This window comes from Anarhichas minor, unplaced genomic scaffold (genome assembly GCF_050575085.1).
Source record: "Anarhichas minor isolate MPS153535 unplaced genomic scaffold, ASM5057508v1 ptg000030l, whole genome shotgun sequence".
NCBI classification, from domain to species: domain Eukaryota; kingdom Metazoa; phylum Chordata; class Actinopteri; order Perciformes; family Anarhichadidae; genus Anarhichas; species Anarhichas minor.
Window position 1 is genome coordinate 2,694,062 of NW_027466476.1, and position 19,522 is coordinate 2,713,583.

At 46.9% G+C, this 19,522-nt stretch overlaps 1 protein-coding gene across 1 annotated transcript; it reads right to left on the bottom strand.

The window, feature by feature from the left end:
* Positions 1–1,496: 1,496 nt before the first annotated feature.
* On the bottom strand, positions 1,497–18,693 carry igsf9b (immunoglobulin superfamily, member 9b). Its single transcript, XM_076104984.1, has 20 exons — positions 18,666–18,693; positions 17,861–18,067; positions 11,107–11,253; positions 9,965–10,116; positions 9,690–9,807; positions 9,256–9,397; positions 8,677–8,822; positions 8,427–8,569; positions 8,191–8,331; positions 7,991–8,107; positions 7,750–7,900; positions 7,520–7,631; positions 7,255–7,430; positions 6,916–7,154; positions 6,611–6,695; positions 6,337–6,507; positions 6,158–6,194; positions 2,330–5,698; positions 1,996–2,165; positions 1,497–1,684 (listed from the first exon to the last, which is right to left on the bottom strand). The coding sequence occupies exons 1-20, from the start codon at positions 18,691–18,693 to the stop codon at positions 1,497–1,499; spliced, it is 6,039 nt and encodes a 2,012-aa protein (XP_075961099.1).
* Between the last annotated feature and the right edge of the window lie 829 nt (positions 18,694–19,522).

Genomic DNA, 19,522 nt, shown 5'->3' on the forward strand with positions numbered 1-19,522 from the left:
AATAACAAAACAGAAGAGTTAATGGGCACAAAATTCATTAGACTTCACAGCAATTCAAATACAGAATCAGAAGTCGATGAAATATTCACAGTGTTGCCTTCACATCAATGAAGTGAATTGTAAACATTGTTGCATATCATAACTCACCTTCATAAATATACAGACAGACTCATCATGTGAGCAAAACACGCGTAAAAAACGAACAACCTTTCAATCATTTTGAATCCTCTGATCATCACTTTTGATTTTAACTCGTCAGCTCAAACCTTACGTGGTCAATTACGTGCGCTTGTGACATTAACAAAAGTAAGGCAAAAAAACATGTTCCCCGTGTTTTTAAATCAAGTTTTACGGGAGCTGTAATTTAATCACAGAGGCAAGCTTAGACCAATTCAGGGGCACTAAAGTAGCATTTTGTCATCCGATGAAACGATGAAGTGGGATATACAATACAGCAGGGTTCATTCACATTGGGGTACATATAAACATTTGTACATCTGGAACAAATACTGGTGAGTATTTATAAAGTCTCAACGTTATATATAATATGTATAGAACAGGAAATGAGTTCAGGGAACCAACAGGAAAACCACAGTGGCAAATCACAAACAGAGTTTTCTTTTAAGTAGTAAATTATTGTCTGTAAGTTAGATATCGCAAACTGCTCCAAGATTCTGTACCAAAGTACAAAACAATCAGAGTTGCATAATCATGTGATTTTTTGAGAACTATTATATCAGTTCTTTTGTCATAATCAGAGGGAGAAGGTGGTGAACATGTTTGAATGGCAACATTACAGATCCAGCCATTTGCACGAGCAGATGTTATCTTGGAATCAAACCTACAGTCGTCGTTAGCATCCCTTTATTATCAAAGGGAGGTCTTTGATGCGATAGACATGAACTTGAAATACAACCTTCATTATGTAGCATGCTGCTGCTTTTATAAAGCAGGTCTTTTCTTATCTCAGTCAATGGGGAGCATTTCATTGCTCAAAGGGGGCCTGTGTGCCTGATTGTCAAGGTTTAAAAAAAAAGAAGAAAGAAATCCCAAAATACAGTTGCACGAGCTTCTCAGAAAAATAGATAATCCCTTCTCAGTTTATGGTGCTGTATGCCATGTTACAGATGACAGACAACTTTGAACAATTAGTTTTCTCACGTTAGAAAGCTCCAGTGATGTGTGACAGAGTCCAGTACCACAGGGCCGTCGTCTGTTCATTAAAACTGCCTTCTGGTATGTGTCTTAGATATACCTGTGAAAGACAAGGACAGAGAGTAGTACATCATTAGAACAGTCCTCGGAAAGGACAGCCGTAAAACATTTGAGCTATAAATTGCAAGCAGCATAGATTTTGGCATGCACAAATTCACTGCACATGGATGATACAGTAGCAGGCAAGAAAAGGATGCAGGCAGGTGAGCAGTGAGAGGTGGGAAATAAAAAAAGAGATGAGAGGTGAGAGGGCAGGCAGAATAACGGACCGAGTTAAGCTGCTAGAGCAGCGCTGAGCCGGAGTCAGAGGCTGAATCGCGGCAGGGCTCACGGGAACAGATGGATTGCTGAGTCTGCCTGTACTCTTGGTACTCCTGGCGGAGAGCGTTGAAGCGCGCCTCACTTAGGGAGCGGCTGTACTGGCAGCGAGGTGGGTTGGAAACTGGCGGGCTGACTGAGGGACACGGGCCTGGGGACGGCATCAGGGAGAGGGAATGCATGGATGGGCAATGTCATGGGACAAGCTCACAATAATCACAGCACAAAGGGTGAACACGTGCAGCACCATCACATCAAGCATTACACTCACAATGACACATGCGACATCAATAACATCACACACACACACACACACACACACACACACACACACACACACACACACACACACACACACACACACACACACACACACACACACACACACACACACACACACACACACACACACACACACACACACACACACACACAACGAGGAAGAGGAGAATAAATCATCACCTTTCTGCCGCTGGTCCCGGAGGCCACCGGCTTGATCATATCCGAGCTCCGACCTGCCTCTCCGAAAACCCATTTGTGACTGATCAAACCTCATGGCCTCCAGGACCTCCGAGTCCACGCACGCATCAGCAGAGTCCCACTCATAACTCTCATCTACTGATGTGTTCCTTCTAATGAGATACACAAAACAAGTGGTCAGGTAACGGTCATCACAAACAAGAAACAAAAAAAAACAACAGAATTAATGTTATTTTGGCAACATAAATAAATCCCTCTGCCAGGAAGACACTTCCAGTGAGTTTGTTGTTATTTCCCAGGTGTGGTGGTGTTTCACCTTTTCGCTCTCCTCTCAGGCAGCTCCATCTCAGCTCTGTGCCGCTCGCTCTCCTCTGTGGTTTCGGGGGAGCTGAGCAGTGTGGGAGTGATGGACAGGGACTGTCGAAAGAGGCCGGCGCTGCCTCTACCGCTGCTCTGACTGGCATAACTGGTCCTCCCTCCCTCCCTGGTCTCTCTGACCTCCCTGATCTCCGTCTCCCCTCCCCTCCTCATCATCCTGTCTGGCTGTCTGTAACTTTCTGCCTCTCTGGGTGGAAAGGGGGCATAGTGAGGTGAGGGCCAGCTGATGCCTCTGGGCAGGTAGGACCTCGGAGGGCCCCTGCTGGGCTCCATGGGTCTCATGCTTTCCCCTCTGGATCCTGGCCAGTGTTGGTACTGGGGGACAGGGATGGAAGAGGGCATGGGGACATATTTAAGCGGGGCAGACCTCATGGTATCTTGATAAGAGGGAGACCACCTGGAGGACTCTGGGAAAACAGTGGCCTGCCGTCGGGGATCGGAGGGTTCCAGCATCGGGGACATTGAGGTTCGTCTCGGTGGGTACATGGAAGGAGTGAGGTAGGAAGGACTTGCTAAAGATCTTTGTGCGTGCTGGGGCCTCTCCAGGCTCCCCATGCTGGGGCGTCTCAACGGGACATACTCCCTCCAGGTGGGGGCTGGCCTGGGAAGGGAAGGCGGACTGCGACCCAAACTGTAGGACTTTACCCTGACATCTGGATGAGGGAACTCGTCCCAGTAACATTTCTCAGAAATATATGACCTAGGGCTCTCAAAGTGCTCCCACCTCTGTGAGCCTAAGCTGATGGATTTCTTGAGGAAAGGACGAGGCTGTCCCATACCCGAGAGTGTCCTACAAGGGCCGATGCTTAAGGACTTCTTTAGAAATGGCGCAGGGGCTTGACATATTCGTGATGCAATGTTATTAGTCCGGCTGCCCTGAGAAGCTTGTCTTTGGGATTGCTCTGATAAAGACTCCCGGCTGTCTACAAAGCTCTGTGAGTGTTTTGACACTATGTCTGCCATTCCTCTAGCTGCACTGACCAAGGTGTGAGCAGACCTGGATCCAAGTCTGGATTCAGGTCTGTCGGTACTTTTGTTGCCAACTCGAATTTGTGTTTTCTCATTATAGAGCTGCTTGCTAGTTTTCTCTGGACCAGGTGACGATGGTGTCGTCTCATCTGGAAATCTTACTCTATGTGAGGAATCTCTAGCTTCCACATGGAGGGAGTGTTTATGGCCTTGTTTTTTACCAGAAATAACGCTGGCTTCTACAGAATGGTGGGTCGAGTTTGTGACCCGGTTGTCCTGAACGTGAACCTCCCAGTTTTTAGGAACTACATCGGGCTTAGCTACCAGGGCCTTTTCTGGCTTTAGTTCTGAACTTCGTCCAGCAGCGTCTGTGACTGCAGCCTCTTCCACCGGCTCATCCACGCTCATTTCAATGAAACCGGGAAGGCTCAGGTATTCAAGAATGGCACTTGTCTGCAGTGGGGACATCTGGGGAGATGGAGCTGCAGGCTTAGCCTTGAAGGACCCTGACATTCCAGGGACAGAAAATTGGGACTGGTCACTATCCACCTCTTCTACAAGTGTCAATGTTGAAACGGGACTTGGACTATCAGAGAAGAGACATTTGTCACTTCTCCTGGAGCGTGTTCGCACCCCCTCTCTCTCTAACTCAGAGTAAAACCCTGAACCCCGTCGGTCATCCCGGGCCCGAGTGTCTTTTTCTTTGGCCTTTGCCCCTACTTCATGATGTTCATAGGGTAAGGTAGGATAACTAGATGGACTGGGATCCCTCGTGGCTGTGTAGTAGTTTGCAGTTCTCTCCGGCTGATTATGTGGTGCAGAGGCCGAACTTTCAGGCCTCTCACTCTCAACTGAAGGCCCTCTGGCAGCTGAAGCCCAGGGCTGAGTGCCTGCAGAAGCATATGAATGTCTGGTCCTTGATGCAACACCTCCGTCCTGTATCTTTTCCCTTAAGCCCTGCTCAGTCATGGACTTCCTGCATCTATCTGGCTCTCTCAGAGGACTCAATGACCTGACTCTGTCTGGCGTTTCTAGACACAGAACAGGGGGACTTTCTGAGCTTACGTCAGGGGACAGCATGGGGAGGGAGGTGTTCTGAGTGACTGGAGAGCGTGACGAATCGACAGCAAGAGAGTCCCCTGTGGTTTCCCGACATGTGCGAACATGCTGTGATCTGGGCGATATGGTCTCCCGGGGGCTCTGCACAGGAATGAGGCTGGTGACTGTTGTAACCGGGCTGATGTCCCATTGTATGCGAGACGTAGGGAGCCGGTCCGAGGGACTGCTGGTGTTCCCAAAGTAGCACGCCTTCCGATAGTCAGATACCCGACTCGTCTGACCCGAGGGCCTGTGTTTCTGTCTTATCGTTACATCTTGAGGCTTCCATATAGGCTCTTCCTCTGCATTGGGCGTGTCCCTTTGAGGGCTTTTTGTCTTACTAGAATGTCCCTCGTCTCTCCCACGACTTCTTTGATCGGCTGTATAGCTCTCCAGCTCCCTCTCCATTTCTTCCCTCTCTTTTGCCAGTTGGACACACTTGTTGATACTACCCGTCTGCAGCTCGCTGTCAAGCTGTGACACCAGGGTGCTGTTGTTAGTCAGCTGACTCTCCAGAGGCTGGTAGTCTGAATGGTGTTGGTCTCTATCCAGCAGCTTTGTTCTCCTCCCCAAACTTGGGAACAGATCTTCAGTGTGGCCTGGCATGTGATATCTCCTGAGAGAATCGCTGGGTTTTTTCTCACTCTTGTCTGAATAGAAGCTGGCTCTTTCCAACAGAGCCTCTGAGCCTTGTTCGTCATCAGAGTAGAAGCAGCCGTGACGGGAGAAGTTTCTGGCCATGGCTCGTACTCTTCCAGGAGAGGAAGGAGGTCTGCTCAGCTCTGGGACGTCCACAGTGAGAGGAGAATCCCTCCTCTTGTCCTTCTCTGAGCTTAAGATACTCGACTTAGGCGAGTCCCTGAGTGACGTCCTGTTGCTCCCTGAGCCACTTGCCCCACCGTTACTTTGCAGCACTTCTATTCTGGAGTTTTTCTTATTGGAGGGACTGGAACCCTCTGGCAGCAGTTGGATAATGAAGCGCCCATCTGGGCCTCTGGAGATGGACTCCAGAGCAGATGGTGAGGCATCCTGAGAGCCCAGGTGACTCTCAAAGAGTGTGTAATGTGGCGGCGGAGATGAGTTGGATATGAGTTGTTTCCGCTGGTCGTGGTATTCCCCACGGCTGCCTTTATCAAAGGACGACCGATCGGACTGTGAGGAGGAGGTGGGGAAGAAGGGGAGCGGCGGACACAGCTTCAGCTTTAGGACACTGTCTGGGCTGCGAGGAGGTGAGCGAGTTCTGAGGAAGACATGGGCAAGAGTTGTTGTTTAAAACAAACCTTAAAGTACCGCAGGTTCTGACAAAAAAAAATATTAAATAGGTGCAAAGTAATTTTATTTCATTGTTGGTTTCAGTCAAATTGTCATCAAGTAAAATAAATATGTAATTTACTAAAGTTATGAAGTTAGATGGCTGGCAGCATAGTTGCTGGTAATTTGGGAAGTTTTTCCTTATCTGAAGCGATGGTCGAAAAGGACAGGGGATGTCGTATGCTGTACAGATAGTAACGTTTGTGATATTGGGGCTGTATAACGTGTTTCACCACAGTCTACTGGCGGCTATAATAACATTTAAGCTGTATTAAAACAGCCAGAAATAAGCAATAATTACATCATATGGACTGTTACACTCTGAATACAAATAGAGGAACAAAAATGTTCAGTGAACATATAGAGCTGTACTGGTAAGGACACTTACTCTGGGGATGAGCCCTTCTGGAGGGCAGATGGGAGATCTAAGAGAGGAAGAGGAAGGTGAAGGAAGGATTAAAATGCAGCACAGTTGAAACTGTCCAAATATGACAAAGTGTATTTAACATAAACTTGGAAGTGGACAATAATTAAACTTTTTGGATAAAATCAAATCCAACATTTTACCTTGTCTTCTCTTTCTGCGCCGACGCTGTCTCCTTTGACTCATGTAGTACGCTGTCACCAACGAGAGGATGATGGCCACGAACAGGAAGCACACGCCTCCTAACACACCAGCCAGCAGGGGCTCAGGGATGAACTCCAAGAAACGTGGGCGCAGGGGGTAAATCTCCATCCCTGTAATCAGGCCGGAGTCAATGAAGGTGGTTGCAAGTGGGATGCGGGAACATTGACTCAATATGCATGTGATGCTCTTGGTAATCTATACAAAGCCTCTTACCTATGGTGGATACATTGACAGACTCACTCGGTTCACTAAGAACTTTGTTGCTACAAGACATCAGCCTCAGATCATAACTGGAGTCCTGAAGGAGAGACAGGTAAGGTGTTTTATTCAACACAAACTAGTATGATCATGTTGAGAGTTTATTATTAATCATAACATCAGTTTGATACAACACAATTTCTGGCCTAATAGCTATTTAATCTACATGCATAAAGGTTGTGAAAGCAAGAAATCCAGAGGTCACACTGATTGATCTTTTTAAAGTACAGATGCAAAGTAAGAAATGAACTGATCTGTACCCTTAACAGTCCTTGTACGAGTAGTTCACTCTGATTGGCACCGATGTTGCTGCTGAGGATGACCCACTGGCCCTGATCCCTGCGGGCCTGCAGCACAAAGCCCGTCAGTGGAGAGGATGGAGCCTCTGGAGGCCACCACTGGAGGAAAATACCTCGGTCTGTCTGGTTGGCTGACAGGAGTATTGGAGGATCCAGGAATGGGAGAGTGGTGACATCTGTAGGTGCTTCTGTTGGCACAGCTGATAAGAAGACCCAATATAAGTTCAAACTGATAGAAACGAAACAGCATTAGAGAGAGTGAGGGGAAACTCCAAACGGAACACGTTCACTTTCACGAACCTTCAGTCCGCACAGAAACAATTTCACTGAAAGGTCCAGAGCCGAGTTTATTCTGAGGCAGGACGCTGAACTGATAGCCGGTGCCAGCAAGTAGCCCGGTCACCAGCAGGTAGAATTTGGATGTCGGCACAGGCAAAGACGCCCATTCATGTTTTCCTCGAGATGCCTGCTTGACCCTGGAAAAAATTTAAAACAGAAAATTTAAAGACAGAGCATAAAACAGTTAGGATTGTTTTTCATACAGCATGTATTGTATGTTACTGACCATACAGTGAACTTCTGGGCGTATCCACCATCAAAGCCAGGCACCCAGGACACATTGGCCTGGTTCATCTCCGTGATGACAGACACTGAGGACACAACATGAGGACTTGTGCCTGAGGAACACAAAAACACTTCTGTAAGTTTGATCTGTTGACAATACGCGTGGATGCGCTCAGGTTAAGTGCCCCATATCAACACAATGGTTTGCTGAAATAAGGTGGGCCCACTCACCCAGCACCATGACCACGGTGCCTGCACTGACAGTCGCTACGCGGTTTGTGGCCAAGCACTCCCAGCCCCCCTGGTGATCTTTACTGAGCGGCTGCAGCAGGAGGGAGCCGTTGGCCAACACAGTGTACAGAGAGCGAGGAGTAGGGCCAATCTGTGAAGACGGACAGCAACGGGTCAAAATAAGACATGTCTAAGACTTTGTGCAGTCCCGGTAAATATCAGAGTAGAACATTTTCTGTACCTTGCTCCAAGTTATGTTTGGAGCGGGGTCTCCGATGGCTTCACAGGGGATGATCAAGTCTCTGCCCACCTCCTGGAGATACTCCAGCCGAGGATGCACTCGGAATGATGGCGGGTCCTGGAGGGGAGACAGAGAGCCTTTTTACTTCCGCCCATGTAGAACTGTGTCCACTAACAGGAAAGGGTTTTCACCAGCCTCACCTGCAAAATGACTGTGGTGGGTTCAGACTGCCCCATGGTGCCGTAACTGTTATAGGCCGTACATGTGTACATGCCTACAGCGTTGTCATTGGCTGTTGCTATAAAAACGGAGCCCTCGGAGTTCACTATCCAACCTGGGAGCTGGAAAGATGAAAAGAGTGAGAAATGATGCGAAGTGATTTACGAGGAATGTGTGCAATTTGTGACGCATTGCATTTCTATGCTGCGTAGCTCACTTTGTCAAGATTCAAATTGTTCCCGTCTTTGGTCCAGTTGACGTACAGCACAGGAGGATCAGCCTGAATGGGGCAGATAATGACCCCCTCCATGCCCGAAGGCAAGTATGTTTCCCGGGACATTCGGCCCACACGTGCAGGGTCTGTGATGGAAGAAGAGGAATCAATCACAAAAAGTTGGGCATGCAGGGTTATAAAAGATGAATGTGTATATGGAGCCACACACTCTCGTAGCTGACTAAACCCTTACGTTTCACTTTGAGGTGTGCAGAGGCCGAGGGCGGGGTGAGTAACCCATTAGTTGGGATACAGGTATAGTTGCCAGCATCCTCTGGAATGAGATTAGGGATAAGAAGTGTTCCATCCACCAAAACCTTCACTCTGGACTTAAGCGACCTAAAGCCAAAAGATACAACACATGGTGCGATTTAAGAAGTGACCCCATTGACAAGAAAACTAATTTCACTGTAATGAAGATGAATTGTTAATAAATTGAATGTTTGAGAAGGTAATTTTAGGATATATCACGATGATCTGAACCGTAATCTCCTTTTTTAAAAGTTTATAGCGTGCTCATGACCACACGATACAACGGTATAATTAGATTCATAATCTAATTAGAACTGATCGCATTAGCAGCGTGCTTCGGAAACATGCCCCATTGATCCATTGTGTATATTTAAAAGGCTTCCTTTAAATAGTCTACCCGGTATTCCAATTAAGTACACGAGGATACTGTGATTGATGATGTCACGTTACCTATATTTAACATTCAACAAATACAAAGTATGGGTTCACGAATACATTATATAGAAAGACATGTTCTCACTCAATATGGTAAACATTCTGTCCTTGTTTCAGCCAATCGTAGGTGAGGTTAGAAGGGTAGGCGTCGGCCTGACACTGCAGAACTGCATCCTGGGACATGTTGAGAGTGGTGTCCTCTGGGGAGATGATGATGATTGGAGGTCCTTTTGACAAGTTGGAAGAAAACACATCACGCCCGAATGTTAAGATTGTGTTTGTATAGTGATGCAGGCGGTTGTGACGTAGATTAGAGAGATCTATGGCGAGTGTTGGAAGGCCTTGAATCAACGCTACAGCAGGGGATGGGCTGTAGGTGGCAGTATGGACTCTGCAACCATGATCGTCAACCTGTTCACTGGGTTTGTGCAGGAGCACAGACAAACTATCAAGCTTGTGCTGGACATGAGATAAGCAGGGATTCTGTCTTTCCCAGATGATTGACAGTTCGACACTGACCTTTGATCTGCAGCTGCGTATAGTGGGTGAGGTTCCCCTCCGAGTTGGACACGTGACATTTGTACACTCCTGAAATATTTCTTGTGACAGAAGCCATAGACAAGGTGCCATTGAGTACCTAGAGTAAGACGACAGGAGAGAAAAGTCAAGAGGTAGATTACGAGGCTGCCACGGAGAAGATAACAAAGCAGTCAAAGCTACGACTCCTACAGAAAATGCTAATTATAAAGCATTTAATCAAAATACAGCAAATGCCATCTGTTAATCCAGCTCACTTTTATTTTTTCATGTTTCTCTATTCGGCTCTCATCTTTATGCCAGACGACAGTTGGCCGAGGGTTGCCATGGGCTCCACAGCTGAGAGTCAGCGAGTCTCCGAGCAGAACCTCGACGAAAGTTGGTGGCGTCTTGATGAACACAGGCGGAGCTGGAACAACGACGGCACAGATTCAATATTTCTAATTACGTATTCAGTTGGGACATAGAAGACTAAATGCAGACATCAACAGTCGACCACGGCATGTTCTTCGAGGTGGACGACTTCTCGACAAATGCCTAAAAGGGAAACTTAAATAGTTGTGGTGCGATGGGTAACACCTGCTTGGTTAGCTGCGTTGGACATCTGGTTTATCTCGATGATCTCTCGACCCTGTGAGCAGTTTTATGTCCTCTGTGTGGAGACGGGCAGTTGGTGGGTGTACTTGGATGCAACGTTGTTATTTAATCTGTTCATGAACGAGATTTATGGATTTTGAACTCCCTTTTTTAATTATATGCATTTATGTAATTGGAAAGGGATCTGGATAAAATATACCATCATCTACGTACAAGGCTCTGTGTTACGTCTAGTTTTGTTACTGCTGAACGTCTTCTTTGGCAACATGTATTCATGTGGTACTCAATACATGCACTGATGTAATACTATTATGTACAAAGGTGTCCAGTGTTCATCTGCAACCTGATGCAGCACATGCAGGCCTTTCATTCACCGTAGTACAATCATATCAAATCCCGACCTCACACTCTCAATGGAACAACCATGTGTGAGTGAGTGTGTGTGAGAGAGAGACAGAGAGTAGGAAGTAAGGGGGTTAAAAAGACTCTGATTTAAGCATTTAACCTTAATCTTTAGCCCACACAAGTCACATATATACGCTGTCCTGGTCCTGTTACTCTTAAGAATAACTCCTACGCTGACATCAGCTCAGAGCAGCCTAAGCAAACACAAGATGTGATCACTGTGTGCACAGAACGTCACACCGAACGCCCTGATACGCTGCTGTAACACTTCAGCTTGCCAGCGCCGTAAGAGCCTCAGCCAGGCTCCATGCTGTGGCTGTTCTAAACACGAACAGTGCCAGTGATGAGCAGTGAAAGAAGCTGCTCCCCGAGTCCCTACAACCCTGCAGTGCTGCACCTGTGATGGAGAGGAAGGTCCATGTGCCGTTTCTAAAGTCGTCTTTTTTGCTGTCCAGGAGCAGAATGCGACATTCGAACCAGCCCTCGTCCTCCAGGGTCAGCCGATCCACCAGCAGAGAAGCACCGCGGGTCAGAGACACACGGCCTGTGGGAGGAGGGGGGAGGGTGGGAGGGCAAAGAGGAATGGGTGAGAGAGAGAGAGAGAGAGAGAGAGTCAGTACACACACACACACACACACACAGCCAGACAGGCAGAGTCAGCACATGCAGGAAGAGGGCTTACCATGCAGAGGACACAGGCATCCAGTGTCACAAAGGCCACAGTCAAAGTCACAGACTTTATGCTGGCAGACAAATTCACGCACAGTGTGAACATCAACTGTAGTTCCAATGTTTGTCACAAACGAGCATCCGCACGATTACGATTCATGAAAATAAGGGGAGGTGGCTGACTAAATGTGACTTTCAGGGGACGGGAAGTCTGTGGGCCTTACATTGAAGTGCAAACACATGAATCACTCGAGTGATGATTGTAATGATTTGCAAAATTACGGATGAAGCTGGTGTCGTGTCATTTAGGGTTTGGGTGGAGTAGAGAGTTAAGAAGAGTATGTGAATACTTGAAGGCGGGTTCATTAAATCACAGAAAAGTTGCTTGTTTTTGTTTATCAATAAGGGACACTGAGGTAAACAATGTGGATCCTGACAGAGTCGCACTCTGAACACACAGATGGATCCACGCACGCACGCACGCACGCACGCACGCACACACACGCACGCACACACGCACACGCACACGCACACGCACACGCACACACACACACACACACATCTCTGTACTTCTTACAACTCCTTGTCATGCTTTGAAACTTGATCTGCTGGTTGCCTGGTGACTGCAGCCTGGTTTTCAGAGTACTGAAGTTACCCCCCCCCCTTTATTCTGTCTCTCAATGAACTCTTTTCCCCCTTCAATCGCAGAGCTTTAAACGACAGGAGGATGCATGCAGGGGGGGAAACACATACGTTGCAGGCCAAAGCCATTTGAAAGTAAACAGGGGAATGTGTGAGACGTTTCCGGCATCTCGTCATATTGCAGCCAACAGGCTGCTTAAATGATAAAGGAAGTGTCTGACACATTCAATCCTCTTAGTTATGAACGAATAAATAGCAACAAAAAATCTCTTCACTTGATCTTTAGATTCTCCCCCGGTAGACGTTCTGTATATAAGAGCAGAGAGCTCTTGAATGTCCAGCAACCCTGAAGCACCAATATCACGAGAAACACAATATCCTCGCCATTCACACCACTGTCCCTCCAGACAGCAGTGTCTGGAGCCTCAAAGCTATGAAATTCATTGAACTCCATTCGTGGCCTTAAGACAGGGCGAAGCACACACTGAGAGTAAAGGCAGACAAAAGGCTAACAATTAACCCTGCATTCCTGCCTGGGGCTGTTGCTGTGCTCAATAGTTAGGTTTAATGTTTGACTGACCTCCAGTGTTTGATGGGCATTCAGAGGCGCCATAAAATGAGTGGCTCTCCTTTCAGTCAGCATCTTTCAAACAACTGGGCAGGGCGAGGAGCGAGAGGAAATGTGCAGGCAGATGATAACAGGTGTGCGGATAACTTTAGGTATTTTCCTTTTATCTCTCCCCGAGGGATCCTCCCTGCTTCGCCCATTTCCTGCACAAACCTTTTGCAGTTCGGTCACGGAATTAACTGCCGAGAGGAAAAACACTTTCACGTGCAAAAAAAAAAGAAAAAAAAGAAAAGAAAAAAAAAATCATACTTACAGAATCCCTTTGTGGCTATATATTATGGGATACTTAAGAGATCACGGTGGCTAATCGCACCCCTTGTTATACTGGGTAACATGACTGAAACGCAGCCTATGGAAATCCCTCCGACCCGCTGCACTGATCTTTGCGGGTTCAGAAGCACGTGGGTCGGTCTACATGTTGATTTTCAAAATGTGGTGAGCGCCCCTGCCCCCTGGGTCTCCACGGGGGAATTCTGGTTTCGCTGTCGAACACTTAACCCTTTCCCGTAGCCTCCCTCTTGTCCGTCACCACAAAGAGACGGTAGACCCCCCCCCCCCCCCCCCCCCATTCTCTCAGGTTACCATAGCAATGAGACCAAGAAAAGCCCGGGCTGTAGGTTTAGATCTGCAGAAACACAGTCGGGCCAAACACGGGTAGGGGAGGGTCGAGCTCTACCGTCAGAGATTTGAAAAATTACAAGTGGGGGAAAAAATCTGTGTGTCACATCCAGGAGGCAGAAAAGGAAGAGAGGGATAAATGAATGAGAGTGTTTTCCTTTCAGCCGGGGGACAGACAAAAGGCTGACGCTGTGTGACAAATGTTGCTTTATCTAAATTTGAATGTTGCATCTTTGGACGTGAACTGAAATCTCAAATTGGCACTCAGCAGGTGCTCCGTCCTGAGGGTGTGACAAACAAAAGGGTTGCTTTTCTCTCCGATGTGCAAATGCACAATGCAAATATGCTGCAATAACAACACGAGAGATGAGAAACGATCAACCATATCAGTAGAAACCCAACCCCTGTTTTTCAGTCCGAGAGGTTACAGAGAGGTTACTCGTATTGTGTGCGTTGATAATCCACCGACAGCCTATGAGAGGTTGATCTTTCTGACCTTTGTGCTCCGAAACTCCCCGGCAGACACATTCATCACTCCCCCTGGTGCTACATTTGCACAATGTCCACAAGTCCTCCTCGAGAGACAAACATCATTAGGCTCTATGGTGGACGGGGAGAAAGGTTGAAACAATAGTTGCTGCTCCTTTCGCGTGTCCGTCCACCCCCCTCTTCTTCCTCCTCCTCCTCCTCCTCACGGTTCTTCCTCCAGCAGCTATCACATGACAGCTCCAGTCTACCTTAAAAGGAGCCCTTGTTTCCAACAGGTTGGGCTTCAGTGAAGCTACGGGTAGACAATGGAAACACTAAACTTCTAAGACGCAACGTCTTCATATCAGCGAGAGTCAGGTTCACGCCCAGTGGGTGGCAGGTTAGGAATAACTCGGCTTTCAGAGTCGTGCCGCTGGCCTCGTCTCACGGTTTCTGATCTCCTATTCTTTCTTCAGACAAGATTGATGAGGTGAAGTGAAACCACTGCAATGCAACGGAGCCGAGGACACTTTACACCACATACATTTTACCCACTCTAGTTCATTTTTGGTTACATTGAAGATTTACAGCACTTTCGTTGCTTCTATATTGTATTTTCTTAATTTTGTGACAACTTAAGCTCCAGGACACGAGTTGTATTGTTCCAAAGCAATAAAATCAGTGTGTGATTTTTGTATTGGGGGTTCCCACTGGTATTACTGACATTGTAATACATGGCGTATAGTGAATGCGATACAATCGTGCGATGGAGGAAGACAGATTACTCTGTTTGGAGAAGCATCATCGCTGCTTTTCTTTGTCCATCCGGATGTGCATAAGAGAGCCGAGCGGAGGTGCATTGTGGGATGTGTTTTGATTTGAATACAATCATAAGTCTGGGACCGGCCCCCTGCCTCTGACAGCTCACCCCTCCCACTCCCCCAAATTTCTCTCCTCAATCCTCCCGTCTCCCTAATCAGTTTAACCCTCTTATGAATAGCTCTTTGTCGTGAGATAGATTACAGTTAACTCTGTCCCTCTCGCTCCGTCCAGCTTCGTCCACCCCTTCACCAGCGAGGGCACACATCCAGCTCACGTGCCGAAATTTCGCTACAGCGGCCGCTCGACTTGCCGCAGACATTAGCGCTTCTCGGACAAGGTCGGGGAGCAAAGTATTCTAAAATATGGAATTTGGTCCACTGAGATTACGAGAGGCGTTTGAACTGTTTTCCGGTACAGAACTTGAGCTTTGTTTTCTGGTCAGTAAGAGATAACGTTGATGTTAATGATTAATAGTTGCCTAAAATTTGCTTTAGTTACTCAGTTGTCTCCGAAAAGAATACTCCTCATTGGTGAACATCAAGCTTGTCATACAGTTTAAAATATCGAGGGCAATGTGGATTAAACCCACGTTCACTTATTTATAAGTAATCTTAAAGTAGCAGATATATTGATCGACAGAAGAGACAATTGAACAATATTGATTGGCCAGCACAGCACAGCACAGCACTGATCTCATGCTCACACCTAAGGCATGAGGAAACTGAGCTTTTCTGATGGCCTGCTGCTTTAAACCAGGCTGCAGCCATCTATTAAATTCCCCCCACTGCAGCCATCTATTCTTCTTTCATTGTGTCGTTGTTTGCCACACATCATCCTGATCTAGTTATGGCGGAAAAACTGGTTGGTGCCGGATGAAGGTGATCAGGTTCACCTGTCAGCTGGGCTGTTTTTGCAAATAGTTGCATGATTGCAAAAGCCTAGTTGTTCAAAGGTTTTAGAGTTCAAGTTGTGTGTGTGTGTGCATCTGTAGATTTAAGTGTGTGTATGTGACGTGCAGGCCTTACCTCTCCAGTGATCTGAGGTCACACAGAGCGTGATGAAGGCCTGCTGAGATCTGGGGGTTCACCCTTTGTCGTTCTAACCTCAGGTCGGACTTCCCTGCTCACAGTCTCTACTGATTTACTTCAGCACACAGGAGGCATTTGATCTCACGCTGCAACAGTAAACCATCCTGACACCGCAAGACTTCAACATATTGTCTCAACAAATTCAATTCAAACAGACTAAAATAGTGTGTCAGTCAGAGTTTATCCGGCTGTTTCCTCTTTGCGGCGAGTTGATTAATGTTCAGCCCTGCAGGGCGAGCTGGGTGTGACCCAGAGAGGAAGAGGGATGAGGGGTCCTAATAAGAGAAGCTCTCAGAGACCGAGTCTAAAAAGGTCGACGGAAGACCACAGCTCGGGAGCCGTGACACTTCTCAAACACAGAGTGCAATCTCAAATACACCTGATATCGTATCAAAAAACGTTGCTTTAATGGATTGAAAATATTCATCCGGGATATCGCTTGCTTTGATTCTTTCGTCTCGGTTTCTATATATGGCCGGTGAGCTTGAGATAAAGCAGCAGACCAAGGACAGACAGCCTTTGGGAATGCTTTTAATGTTTTATTTTAGTCTACTTTATTGTGCGGCATTTGCAATGCAATGAGTCCACCAAAGGAAGGACAAGAAAGCGCTCAGATTTAGTAATGCATATTGAAGTCTGACGCCTTACTTAGCTTTATTGGAAGCAGCCATTATGTTGTAAATCCATCCCCCAGCTCTTAACAACAGTACGAGCCTCATCGCTACTGTCTGGTTGCAGATCTCAGACAAGCCAAGACAAAGATCAGGAAAAGGTTGCTACTTGACTGTCTTGAGGTTAAATCGGAAATCCCCCCCCCCCCCAACATTTTAATTTGAGGGCAGAATACATTAGACCCACAGCGCTGACACGCTTCACATGCTGCCATCTGCCTCCAGTGGGAGGGGAGATATGAGGATGTGAGGCAGACAGGGTTAAAGCTCACACCAGACGAGTACACACAAGGGATATAAATATTACAAAAATATTAGGACACCCAAAACAGTCTTCTACTCTGAGCGACATCTCTGCAATGTTGTTTACTTCATTATGGCCGCTTGTGCATCAGATGACTGCCCCTAAACAATGACGTGGTTAACGGCCTACAATATGCAGCTCGATTGCTCGGCAGAGGTAGCCTGTTTGTGGTTCAGACCCTGTGGACATTAGATGCGGTTATGCTGCAAACGTGTTTCTGAATCAGAGGCTCATTCTCTGTAAAAGAAAAAAATAGGGTCTCACACAGCAAATGCTGAGGGATTTCCTGTACATTTCAGTGACCTAGTTGGGACAGTATGGGATTTTGGGTGTCCTAGTAGTCCTGCTGGCTTTGGCAAAGCAAGGGGAGGTTGTGATACCCCTCTTTGTCTTTTGTCCTCTGGTAGAACAATGACAGGATTATAGGACTCCAGCAAGAAAACTCCCATTATTCCCAATGCTTCATCCATCCTCCTTCTAGCACAACAATCTCCCCTTACTGGGTCACCCCTCAGCATACTAATAAAGCACTGTCATCAGACCACCAAGCCCCCACCTACACTCCTAATCCCCCATGCACGGCATTACTGGTACCCCCCCCCCCCCCCTTCTTCTTGCTCAGCTGCCCCCCCCCCCCCCTTTAACTGCCTGCATTAAAACACATCCATTCTTGCCCTTCCCCTTCTCCGCGCACTGCAACTGCAGTCTGGACACACACAGACTGAGCAGCAGCAGTAATTACAGTGATTGTGCTTTGGGTGGATTACCTATTTGGAGTTTTGTTTCATTCAAACTTCCCCTCCCCAAGTCTTCATAAATACCAGTGCAGCCTAAACCTCCTCATGTCTACCTTTGCCCACACAGGACACATGATTGTTACTCGAGGTACAAGAGAAATGTCGTCATGCGAACGCTTCCCCTCACTAAAAATCCACCGAACTATAATTACAGAAATCTGTCTGTTGGTGGTCAGTCCCATGAATCCTTTCAGAAACAAACTGCTACGATGAGAGCTCCCGAGTCAGCTCGTCTTCCCACTACTGAGACATGTTTTCAACAAGCCATATTAGGGTCTTTGTGCAGTCAAATTGCTGAAGCTCTGGAAAAAAAAAGATGTATCAAAGAATGATCTTTCTACTTCAAGGGAATCGCTTGTTAACACATGCTGTGAAAGACACAACGTGTGTTTATCGTCTGTCTTCTGAAAGGAGTCTGTAATTGAACACGTGAATAACTCTTACCCTTGTAGTTTGGATGAACTCGAGGAGCATACACTCCAAATTTGATGAGGATGGGAACGTTGTAACCGAGGCGCACCCATTCCACGACATGCAGAGGGAAGAGGTTTGGGGTGGTGGCTTCTTTGGAGGTAGGAGTGAGATTGCAGCTTAGTTCTGCAGAGCCCCCGACTCTGGCATGAACCAATGATGCCACACATGGAGACACGCCTGTAAAAGCAACAGCACGTCACCAGGATAAATCATGACATTCAGATAGCACAGAAATAACCTGAAAAAAAAATGAAATAAACACATAAATCATGCGCTACACAGGCCTGAGAAATACGGCCCTTTTCATTCATTCCCGTGAAAAGCTACGCTGAAAACAGCTCAGAGAATATTTGCAGCAATATTTGTGTGGGGGGGGGGGAAGAGAGAGAGAGAGAGAGAGAGAGAGAGAGAGAGAGAGAGAGAGAGAGAGAGATTCACGACATTCCCGGGTATTCCCTGACAACCCCCCGGGTCATCAGAGGACACGTAAAACAACCGAGTGCCATTTGGTGACACGATCATACAGCCGCAAAGCCTGCAAACACACAGCAATCCCATTAGTGACACCTGGAGCGGTCTCTCCTCTCCTCCCTCTCCCTCGCTGCCATGTGCTCACGTGGGTGTGTGTGTGTGTGTGTGTGTGTGTGTGTGCAACTGGGTGCCAGTGTTTGCTCTGCTACTCATCTGGCCTGGTGATTACTGTAATCCCAGAAGGGGGTTGGTGGTGATACTCTGATGCAGGGCAGTAGGACCCTCTGTGCTCTCTCCAGCCAACCTCCCACCACCCCCTGGGGTACACACATGGTGTGCAGACCAGCATAATCAATCCCCCCCCCCTAACAAACACATGCACGCACACAGAGAAGCGTGCCTTGGGTTGGGGGTTGCACAAATCCCAGATTGATCTAAATCCACACCCAGAGATATTATTTAAGTTGGATTTTGGCCCCATTCTCTCTACTCCACTCATGTCTCTGTGTTGTAACCCCTCCCCTTTACTTTCTCCAATCTAAGGCAATGGGAGCGGTGCCAGATTCACCATGGTGTCACTCAAACTGTACGTAGGCGGCTAAACGGCAACATATGCCGATTGCTTTGCCAGAACAAGGGACATATTGCGGGTCTTGTGGACATCGGTAAACAATTAACTTTTGGTGAAGCTAAGCAAACAAATGTCAGAGACAAATGGAGGAAAACCAACTGGTTGTCTTACAAGATAAGATTGCCCTATCAGAAAGTCTTACAAAAAGGCTAATGTGTATGAATCCCTATTCAATATAACTTTAAAGTTAGTGAAACAGCCTGCTTTGTGAACGTTGTTAACGCTTTTAAAGTTAAATGTGCACAAATTCAACCAATTATTTGACTGAATTCAATTTAGATCCTTTTTTTAGCCATTATCATCCACCACTAAGACAGTTTACATAATCCAAATTTAACATGCAACGTTAAAAGTGACAACGCGTTTATAAGTGCTGTAATAACGCTTCACTAATTTGGTGAATGTGCTTCAAAATACGCCTTCAAAAACTGAAGACAAACAGTAAAGCAGTACCATCATCATGATCATGCAAATGTGATCCAACAAAGCATATTTTCATCACAGCTAATCTGTGCCGTACATGTCTAAGT